Here is a 10,542-nt window from a genome sequence, read left to right on the forward strand (position 1 = left end):
GAGGGCGGTTGCCATGGCGACCGGAGGGGGGTTGCCATGGCGATGGGGAGGGCGGTTGCCGCGGTGACCGGGAGAGGATGCTGCGGCTTGTAGCGGGATGTGCCCCGGCGGCAGCGCAGGTGTTGGAGCGCGGTTGGAACCGGCGGAACCGGGACGCGTCCAGCTACAGCTTGGCTAGACCCCTCTGTACCGGGGACGAGTGTAGCAGAACGAGTCTGGCTGTACCAGGGGTGCTGGGATTGCACCAAGCTGTATCAGGATGCATCCAGCCATGCCTTGGATGGGCCTGGCTGTACTGGGGTGGTTGTGCTGGGATTGCATCCAGCAGGATGCATCCAGCCATGCCTTAGATGGGCCTGGCTGTAGCTGTGCTGGGATTGGGCCCAGGATGCATCCAGCCATGCCTTGGATGGGTCTGGCTGTACCAGGGGTAGTTGTGCTGGGATTGGACCCAGCAGAAGCAGGATGCATCCAGCTATGCCTTGGATGGGTTTCACTGTAGCAGGGATGGTTGTGCTGGGATTGGACCCAGCAGGATGCATCCAGCCATGCCTTGGATGGGCCTGGCTGTAGCAGGTCCTGCATCACTTCATATCCCCCTGCACCATCTGCTCCTTCCCCCAGCAGAACACGGAGTCTGCACCGGGCCACCGGGTGTGTTTATTGGTTTCAGTGTCACAGAGCTGTGCCCAGCACGGGCAGGTGACAGCCACGCTGGTGACGTGCTCAGCCGGGGCCAGCACACCCGCCCTGTCCCTGTCCTCGTGCTGGCACCCATGGGAACAGGGAGCACCGTGGGGCTTTCCAGTGTGGTGGTGCCAGGAGGAGCTGCAGCAGCTCTCACCACCTCTTGCAGGGCTTGGAGTGGGTGCTGGGATGCTGGGGAGGAGGGGGGACCTATGGGAGCTGTGAGGGGCTGAGGGTTAGGGCCAGATGCCAGGTGTGGCACAGTGGGGACACTACAGGCAGCGGCATCCCAGACTGGGGTGTGGGGGGCCAGCAGCTTAGCTCTCCTCTTTCTCAGCTTCCTCCTTCTCATCTTCATCATCCTTCTCTCCCTTGAGCTTCTGGCGAGCAAATTCCTCGATGACAATGTCCTCATCGCTGGAAGGGAGAGCAGAGCACAGTGAGCCCACAGGAGGAGGGGAAATCCCTGCTGAGCCCAAACCCTGCTCCTAATGGGGACACACTGTGGTCACCCCACTCAGAACACTCAAGTCACTGTGAGGCAGAGCCTGGCCCCAGCACACAAACCCAGGCCCCATCACTGGGGAGCTGGGCATGCAGCTTCTGGTGGGATTTTACACAATATTTTGCATTTCCAAGGGAAAACAAGGAAAGGAAAACAAAGAGCTGAGTTACCTCCTTGAGAAAGATGAGCAGCAAGTGACAGCAAGGGAGAGCACCAAGTGAAAAGCAGGGGAGAAAACAGAAAAAGAGTCAGCAAAAGAGATTCCAAAAGCTCGGGAATATGAAATGATTTGCAAAACCTACATGGAGCCATGGCTGGAAATCTCCAAGAGATTTCCTCTTTGGAAGTTTAAATGTTCTCACTGAGCTGGGAAAGGGTTGGTGTGAAAGGGATAAGTGTGAAAACCTGCAGTTGCAGCCTGGTTTTCCACATCCTGTGCTCACATCCTGTTGCAGGCTGCAACCAGACACAAAACCTTTGGCAGGGCCATGGCTGTCAGGAATGGATTTGACACTGCAGCTTCCCAGAGGGAAGCAGCCCCAGCTGTGGATTCAGCTGGAATAAGCTGATTTGGGAGGAGAAGAGGTCTCTGAGGAATGTGCAGGGGCACAGGGATGTGACCTCCAGCAGCCCAGGGATCTCTGTGTGGGGACCAGGACCATGGAGACATTTTGTCCAGTGATGGCACTTGTGGCTGGCAGACACTGCCTTCTGAGGGACAGGACAAGGTCTGGGCTTGCAGCTGCTGTGACTGCAGCAAGGACAGTTGCCAAATAAGCCCTGGGAGTTTGCAGAACACGTCCCAATCCCAAGATTTGATCTCTCCTGCTGCCTCTGGGAGTGGCTGCTGTGACACAGGCTCAGGGTTTTGAGACCTGGCTGGTTTAATCCAAGGATGTGACCTCAAGCTGGGATGTCACATCCATCTGTGATGGATCTGTGTGGTTTGTGTGCTAGAGGGAGCATCTCTTTACCTTGGCTTAGCTGCATTCCAGTGATAAGCACAGGGAGAAAGGGATGGGGAGAGAAAAGATGTGCAGGTTAATACAGGAAGGACATTTCAACTGACAGCTCCCCTCAATGCTTGGGTGTCTTCCTGGAAAGAGGGACAGTGGGAAGGGTGCTATGGGGAGAACATCTCCCACCCTGCTCCAGGACACAGGGTGGGTGCAGCACAGCTGGACAGCTGTGCCCATCCCACGGGAAAACTGTTCCCACCCCACTCCAGGACAGCTGGACAGCTGTGCCCATCCCACAGAGGGCAGAGCAGGGCCCTTGGCACTGGGGCAGCTGCAGCAGAGTTGTTTTCACCCTGTAGCAGAATTGCCTCTTCCCTGCTGATTTTGGTAGCATCCCACACACAACTCACTGTCATCAGGCTTCGGGTGCATGAGGATGACGGGCATCTCCACCCCAACATCACTGGAAGGAAAAGCAGCTCTGTCAAGGATCCTGCCAAGCACAGCCCCACACTCAGCCCCACAGGCAGCTCCCCTTACCTGGCAGTGAGATCCCCCAGCATGCTGTGGCAGCAGGAGAGAAGGGACAGAAATGAGCCAAGGCAGAGGAGGGGAGGTGGTAGACTGTGCTTTATACTGATGTGGAAGGTGGTTGATAATAGAGGTGGTGGGGTTGGGGTCAGAGAGCAGCTCAGTGACCCCAGGAGAGCAGGGCAGGGATGAGGGAGCCCATGGTGTGAGTGCTCTCTCATTTCCCCAGGGTACAAAATCCCCCAGCACAGCCTGAGCTGATGATCCCCAATTCCCATGCCCACAGAGCCTCACCCTCCTCGGGACACCACCAGGTTGACCTTCAATTTGTAGGACACCAGGATTCCCAGCACCTCCTTGTCCATGCCAGGTCTCAGCCTAGGAAAAAGGCAAAGGGGGACAGTGAGAGGACAGTGCTGCCTGCAGACCCCAGCTACTCCCCCCATGGGGGGGCTTCATCCGTGTCCTGCAGCATGTGGGGTGCACTGGGGTTTAACAGGAGAGGAAAATGAGAGAAGAGAGGGGAGAGCATTTGGGTGAAGCCACAGAACAGCTTCTGGAGCTTCCAAGACAAGGCCCAGCCCTGCAGAGGGATCCAGGAGCTTTGGACAACATTGGAACTGGGAAGTTACATCTCTCCTACGGGATGGGGAGGTGGCTCTGTGACAATGCCACAAAATCCCTACGCTTAGCAGCCCTTGGTGGGAGCCCAGAGCACCCAGAGCAGAGTGAAGTGGGGGAAGGTGTGGTGGGGAGCAGGGGGAGCCCAGGCAGCTCTCACATGGTGGTGGAGGCCAGGTTGGTGTCCTCATGCTTGAGCTTGCCATCGAGTGCCAGGCCTCGCTTCTGGCGGTTCATCGAGAGCAGGGGGGTCACCGAGTACGTTTTGGTGAAGGTGGAATTGGCAGCCACATTCTCACTGGAGGGGTGGGAGAGAAGAGATCAGAGCCAGCCCCAGCCTGGGGTGCTCAGCATCACTGCAGGCACCTGTGCAGGGCCAGCCCTGCCCTCCCCATGCAGCTGCTGGGCCATTTCCTCTTTCCCCTCTATGACCACTTCTTTTTTCTCCCCCTGCCTTTGCTCCCTCCCTCCTCCTTCTCAGGGGGGCAGAGGATGTGACTGGCCTCAAAAATGCAAAGTGAGGAGATGAAGAAGCCTGGGAGCAGCTGTGCACCTTCCCCAGGGACCTTCCCAGCCACCACTGGCTTGTGCTGGTGGGAAGTTGTCCACGGCTTCTCTGTCCTTTGCTTCCTCTGCACCTGCTCTTCTAACCCAGAGATTTTTGCTGCTTGGTGTAAAACTGTTACACCCTCTCTTCCCATCACTGTCCCATCCTCCTCCTCCTCCTCCCTCTCAGAAATGCCACACCACCTCCAGCCCCTTGCCCCTTACTTTATCTCCTCGGTGCACACAGTCTTTGTGTATTTATCCAGGGAATACAGGACCACGTCTGTGATCTGATCCACTGGGGACAGACAAGGGGGAGCAGTGTTGGTGACAGGGGCTCACAGTCCCCATCTCTGGCAGTGATGGGTGCTGGGACATGTCCCTTCTGCCCCTCTCTCACCTGCGATCTTAATTTTTTTCACAACCTTGTTGGTGGTGTTGTTGATGTTGACGGTCACATTGATGGGCTCTCCGTGGTAGTAGATCTGCAATGGGAAGGGGCTCAGTGATGTGACCAGAAATCCTGCTCCCTGTTTCTGGGTGGGGGGACAGTGTCCCTGCTGACCTCCTTATCCAGGGAAGCTTCGAGGTGCAGAGGCTTGTCTGACATCATGAACTGCCGGGTGGTCTCGGCTCTGGGAGCCGGGCCCGTCTGTGCTGGGGCAAACTGCACCTTGCGGATGATGAGGCGCACAGAGTTCCTGTGGGGACACAGGTGGCACCCCCAGTGTCCCCACAGTGCCAGCAAGGCCTTCAGGGGGTCACAGGGACTCTCTGGGGACTCCACAGAATGTTTCACCGGTTCTTAGGATGTGACACAGGGACCACTGCCCCATCAGAGTTCCCCATCCTAGCATGGCACAGGCTGACAGAAGCTCAGCCTGACCCCTAAGCTGGTCACCCCAAAAGGATGATGTGGTTTAGTTTTAGGGACAAAAAGAGATCCCCTGATATACCTCTTGTGAATCTTCTCCTCCAGATTTTCAGCACAAAATCCTTTGACCTCGAAGTCCACGCCACAGGCCTGGGGGAACAAATGTGGTGACTGAGCAGGAGGGGCTCAGAGCTGCCTGAGCTTTAGGTTCCTTTCCTTCCTTCCTCCACTGCAGTCCCAGAGATCCTGGCACTGACTCCAGCCCATCCTCCCTTTCCACAGGCCACAAATTCTCATTTTTAGCACCCCACAGCTCAACCCCTGCCAGGGAGGACAGTCCAGAGGACACAGGATGGGGACAGCAGCTCACCTTTCCCACATCATCTGGCCCAGGCTGGAGGGTGATGGAGCAGGGCAGGTTGGTGGCAATCTGAGCAGAGAGAAAAAAAGGGAACAAAGTGTTCAGAGCCTGGTGACAGCACGGAGAAGCAGGGCTGGGAGGGGCTGAGCAGCCCCTACCTCGAAGGTGAAGGGGTAAGCATGCTCCCCCAGCTTCTTCATCAGCTTCTCTTGCAGAGGAGTGAGGGTTTTGGGGGCCTGGTCGGGCACGGGGGGGTACAGCTGGGTGGCCAGCACATAGATGTCCTTCCTGAAGGTCAGGCCGATGACGTCCAGGTCGTCGCGGCCGTAGCGGAAGGCGCAGGTCAGAGTCACGTACACTGGCAGGCACCAGGGCAAGGGTGGCAGAGCCAGGGAGGGCACAGGGGGGTTAAAGAGGCAAGAAAAACCATTTCAAACACTCTACAGCAGAAATGAGACTTCTCAGACACTACACATGAGCTGGATCCCTCGTGTCTTTGCCCCGATGGACAGGGAGCTGTTGGTGACACAGTGACACGGAGCAGCTTTAACCTGAGCACAGCCCAGGCTGCTGCTGGGCTTGGAGCTGGTGCCATCCCTCCCCTCAGGCTGTATTTCTGTACCAATACCTTTCCTGTCCTTTAGGTACTCCGGGTCGATCAGGCAGACACCGTCTGCAAACAAGCAAAAGAAGGACTGGTGAGCTCAGCTGCCATCTTTGCTAAAACACAGCTTTTTAAACCCAAACAATCCACTTTGAACAGCTGGGAGGTGACTGAGAGGAGCTGCTGCCAATGGGGATGGGGATGCCTCTTCCAGCGTCTCCACCAGCAGTGTAGTTGGGTTGTTTTGCAAAGGGACTTTATCCCTTTCCCCACTATTTTTCCTAAGGGTATTTGCAGGAAAACATGGCATTTGTTCATCCAGAGCTGCTCCTCCTCCTCCTCTACTAGCAGCTCACAGCACTAGGACTGGTCTCCCCAGCCTCTCCTGCCTGTACTTCCCCCTCAGCACAGCCCCACTCACCTACAGATTCCACTGAATCCACATGATCCACATAGTCTCTCTTCCCCAGGTAAAGGGAGAGCTGGAGGCAGCACATGAGGAAAGGGGAGGAAAGAAGCATGTTAATGTTTGCCATTGAATTGGCCCAAATTTCAAAACCCTGAGTTTTGTCATGGGGTTTGTCAGCAGACTGCACCTTTAAGGGGTCATATCAGGGCATTTTTAAATTTCTGTTTTGAAAATCCAGCCCTGCAGGGGCATCGTGGCAGGTCCAGGAATCAATCAGATTTCAGAGGGAAGGCAGATCCAGCCCAGAGGGATCCCAGCACAGCCTAAACCTTGGGCTGGCCACACATGGGGACAGGGCACAAACACTCACCTTGCTGTTGGGGCTGGTCTTCTTGAAAACCCTGTGGAGAAAACAGAGAAGGATGTTTGGGAATGTGCCCTGGACAAGGCTGGATGGGGCACAGGGAAATGATGGGCTGCCCTACAAATGTGGTGCATCACCAAGAGCTATGCCAGGGTGTCCTGTCCCTGGGGAATCCAATGTCCTGCAAATTCAGGGCCAAACCCGCCCAGTGTGGCTCCTGAGCTCAGGGTGACCATGAAGGAGTGGATTTTGTGTTTTAAATGAGAAAGACCAACACAGAGCTCCATGAGAGCTCACATTCCAGCCCCTGGGAGCAGCAGCTGGGGTTTCACTTTCCCCCTCTGCTCCTGCCCTGCAGTGCCCTGCTCCATCCCAATTCCAGATTAATAAATCTATAAAGATACTTACTTTGATCCATTTGCCATTTTAAATCAGTGCAGGAATTTCCAGGTGGAAATCTGTGGGGACAAACAGGGAAAGCACTGGATGAGGTGCTGGGGAAGAGGCAACCCCATCCATGGCCTCAATCCAAAATCCTGCACATCCCAAAAAACTGCAGAGCCCTTGGGATACAGCACTGCCACCCCTGCAGAGCTCAAGAGCTCCAGGTTTGGCTTTGGGGCAGCACATGGGTGCTGAGCCAGCTCCTTATTCCCAGCCAAAAAGGTGATGAAGTGGGAGAGACAAAGGGAGAGCTGCTCCAGAAAAGAGGAAGCACAGGATGATTCCCAATGGAACAGATTCAAGCCTGGAAAAGGCAAGAAAATGAACAAAAGGCCTTATAGACTCTCAGTTTAATAGTTTGTTTCTTGTCTGCTGGAAGTTGGCTGTCATGGCTCTGTGGTAGGAATGGGCTTGTTTTGTCCTGTCACTCACAGGAAGGTGAGGAAAACACAGGGAGAAAGGTCAAAGGAAGTTCAACTGCCCCATGAGAAAAGGAGTCTCAGGGCACAGGGTCCCTCCATTCCCATCTCTTCTTGCTGGGAGTGGGGCTGGAGCTGCCCAGCCCTGCCCAAGCTCCACTGGCTCAAGCCCAGAAGGAGCCTGTAAAGACCCCACTGATCACCAGCTGATTCTCTGGGATATTAAATGGGATGAGCTCAGCTTCTTAGGGAAGAGAGCTCTGGCATGAGCACAGCTTAAGCCCAGGTAGCATTTTAAGCCCCCAGGGCACGTGGACAGAGTTGCCTCTGAACACAACCTCAGGCAAGCTGGTGAGAGAGAAGAAATGGCCATGGGGGTGAGGAGATGATTCTCTTCCCCACAGGAAGATAAGAGTAATCCTAAGCTCAGGATCTTTGAGGCCCTTGGGTGCTGTGGGATGTGAAGTTTGGGAATCCTCACAGGGTGAGGAGGTGCAAAGGGAGTGGGAGCAGAGTTTGGCTCCCTCCAGACCCCGGGAATTGGGGATGAGGCAATGAAAGGTGGAGGGGAAAAGAGCTGAACTCCTGCTCTGCATCTCCCAACCCCAAAGAGGAGACTCAGACTCTCCCTGGCTTGACTCAGTTTCCCACCTGACCCCTCCACCACACTGGAATCCTTTTCATCCACATTCCCCCCATTTTTCAACTGTAAATCACCCTCCTTCCAAGCACAACCCAGCACCAGTGTCCCTGCCTGATTTTCCAAACCCCCAGAACCCCAAAGCAGTGGCAGGGCCCAGGCAGCAGAGCAGGCAGCACTCACCTAGCAGCTGGATGGACAGACAGATGTTCTCCTCTTCCTCTCCCAGCACGTCCCAGTGCCACCCAGTCACTGCAGGCTGCTCCCAGTCCTGCAGCTTCTTATATCCCCCCTGGCTGTCCCTCCCCTGGCATCTGATCTCGCCCACTCAGCCTTGGCTGGGGCTGCAGGGGGTGTGTGTCTGTGTGAGTGCTCAGGGAGAGGGACTTGAGGGGAGAATCCTATTAGTTGATTAATTGGGGAGACGCTTCATGAGTAAGAGTGGGCTATAAATACATCTCTTGCTGGAGTCCTGGGAAAGCAGCTTAGAGGGATTGGCAAAGAGGGCTTAGGTGCAAGGTGATGGTAATTGAGGTGGAAACTCTGCTCCTGGTAGGAAAGAAGGAAGGGGTGTGGATTCCCACAGGGGCTCTGCAGCTGCTCCCATGGGGAGGGGAGAGGGGCTGAGCCTGGGTATGGGGTTGGATGGAGATGGCAGAGAAGGAGAGACCAGCCTGGAGTTCTCACTCCCTCCCTCACCCTCCTGGCTGGAAAACAGAGGGATGGAGACACAAGCAGCTTCCTGCATGGCCAAAGTGTCCACGGGGTTGGTCACACAGAGGTGACCTGCTGTGGCCCAGGGCATACAGGACACCTTTCCCATGGGGACACTGCTGCACAAGATGATGGGATGAAGGCAGGATTCACCCTCCCTGAACCGAGAGGGAAGGACCAGCCACCCCTGGAGGGTGGGACACAGAGCTGCCACTGTCCCCAGCACAGCCAGCCCAGCCTCCTTTCATAACTCCCAGGCTGGCCTCGCCTGACCCGATTAGCACCTCATTAACTCCAGTGGGAAGCCCGGAGTGGCTCTGCCTTATGGCGACCAGGGAAGCAGAATTCCCACTGCAACCCTGTCCTGGCCACAGCTGATGTGTGGGACACCCTCCCACGGGAATGGCTGTGGGACTGGCTCTAGGAATGGGGCACAAGGACAGCCCAGGGCAGCTACAAACTGCTCCAGCAAAGCCCCACTCACCCTCCTGAGAGGAATGTCACATTTGTCTTTACAAACAAGATCTGCTGGTAGATAAGGGTAGCACTAAGAGAGAAAAAAAGAAATAATAGGATGGATTTCACTGACTGATGAATAGGAATAGAGATTTGCCTTTACAAACTGCAGGTTTGTAAATTGAAAATGGATATTGGAAGATGAAAGAAGCCACGGGGAAAAACTATGAATTGTAGTAGAATTAAAAATTAAAAGGGAGTGTTGTACATTAGAGGGGAATCTCAGGTGTCAGGTGTTCTGGGAAGTCTGTGCCTCTCAGGTACCTCAGACAATGGACAAAGAGAGAGGGGAAAGCGGCCGGGAAATTGGGATAAAAGGAGGATACGTACACCAAAAAACTGAGAGATCCCAGGGGAATGTCCCATGGCCTGTCCCTTTATTCAAATAAAGCAAAAAAAGGACTCCTCTATCTCCTTTTTGGACACAAACCTCTGGTGATTGTGGATTAATTTCCCTGACACTCCTCACCTCCACCACCACTCAAGCCCTTCCTTTGGGGCTGCTCTTGGTTCTGGCTCAAGCCCCAGAGCTGAGCACTGGGATCAGGATATCCCTGTAGGAGCTGTGCCTCCTGCCAGGACCCTGCATCAGCTCAACAACATTTATCACCTTGGTACCAACTCCTCCCAAACACAGCTCACCTGTTCCCCTGCTGGGAGCCACCATGCCATGCCTTGCCATGCCACTGCCAGGGCTTTAGCTGCCAGCACACGTTCCCCAGGGCTGAGACTTGTGATCTCTTTAATTGCACACAGGAGAGCTGCTTACACTCCAGATTAACAGGCGCTATTCCTGCCACAGTCAGGGGGACACGTGAACTGTGACCTTCACACTGGCGGGTGAAAGAGGAGGAGGAGGAGGAGGCAGCCCTGCTTGGGCACCCTCAGCCTGGCCAGGGTGAGGCACTGTGCCTGGGGCACCCAATCCTGAGCTTTGTTTGTGCCTCTTCATTATGCTGTTAATGAGAGCCCTGTGACCAGGGCCACTCGCTGGCTCTGCAGGGTCTGCACAGTGGGGTGAGGTGGAGAGCAGGGCTCATCTTTGCTCCCTTCAGTTCAGCCTAGTCCCAGCTGGATGGATTTAGCCTTGCCCAAGTTGGGGAGCAGATAATTGCCCTCCCCAAAATAGTGGTGAGATGGACAGAGCCCACATCCCTTCCCACGCTCTAGACCAAGCACCAAGGAAGGAACCAGAGCTCAAAATAATAGAGAAATGAAAGAGACTGCCTTCCTTTTTCCTGTGTAATGAATGACCAGAGGTTCCTCTCATCTCCTCATCCCACCATCCCTCCAGGTACAGGCACTGTGTGAAGCACTTCCAGAATGGCAGGACACTGGTGGAGTGTGG

At 55.2% G+C, this 10,542-nt stretch overlaps 1 protein-coding gene across 14 annotated transcripts; it reads right to left on the reverse strand.

Moving 5' to 3' along the window:
* Positions 1-490: 490 nt before the first annotated feature.
* On the reverse strand, positions 491-8,389 carry ARR3 (arrestin 3). 14 transcript variants are annotated; one of them, XM_079319370.1, is made up of 16 exons: positions 8,148-8,229; positions 6,870-6,919; positions 6,468-6,498; positions 6,110-6,170; positions 5,713-5,757; positions 5,243-5,442; positions 5,094-5,153; positions 4,806-4,873; positions 4,415-4,550; positions 4,250-4,334; positions 4,075-4,147; positions 3,464-3,601; positions 2,977-3,060; positions 2,692-2,715; positions 2,562-2,614; positions 491-1,104 (listed from the first exon to the last, which is right to left on the reverse strand). In XM_079319370.1, exons 2-16 carry the CDS (start codon positions 6,884-6,886, stop codon positions 590-592), a joined length of 1,590 nt encoding a protein of 529 aa, XP_079175496.1. In that variant the 5' UTR covers positions 6,887-6,919; positions 8,148-8,229; the 3' UTR covers positions 491-589. The 14 variants fall into 14 exon arrangements, with proteins under 14 accessions (XP_079175496.1, XP_079175498.1, XP_079175489.1 ...); XM_079319372.1 differs by lacking the exon at positions 2,692-2,715 and having other exon boundaries at positions 8,148-8,389; XM_079319363.1 differs by lacking the exon at positions 2,692-2,715 and having other exon boundaries at positions 2,562-2,644.
* Between the last annotated feature and the right edge of the window lie 2,153 nt (positions 8,390-10,542).

This window comes from Erithacus rubecula (genome assembly GCF_903797595.1).
Source record: "Erithacus rubecula genome assembly, chromosome: 15".
Taxonomy (NCBI): Eukaryota; Metazoa; Chordata; class Aves; order Passeriformes; family Muscicapidae; genus Erithacus; species Erithacus rubecula.

Bases quoted from the DNA above. Each gene is read 5' to 3' on its own strand.
- ARR3 (XM_079319363.1), bottom strand. The intron at 4,335-4,414 runs GTCAGCAGGGAC...TTCCCATTGCAG, and splicing joins AAGCTTCCCTGGATAAGGAG to ATCTACTACCACGGAGAGCC. The intron at 3,602-4,074 runs GTAAGGGGCAAG...CCACCCCTCCAG, and splicing joins GTGTGCACCGAGGAGATAAA to TGAGAATGTGGCTGCCAATT.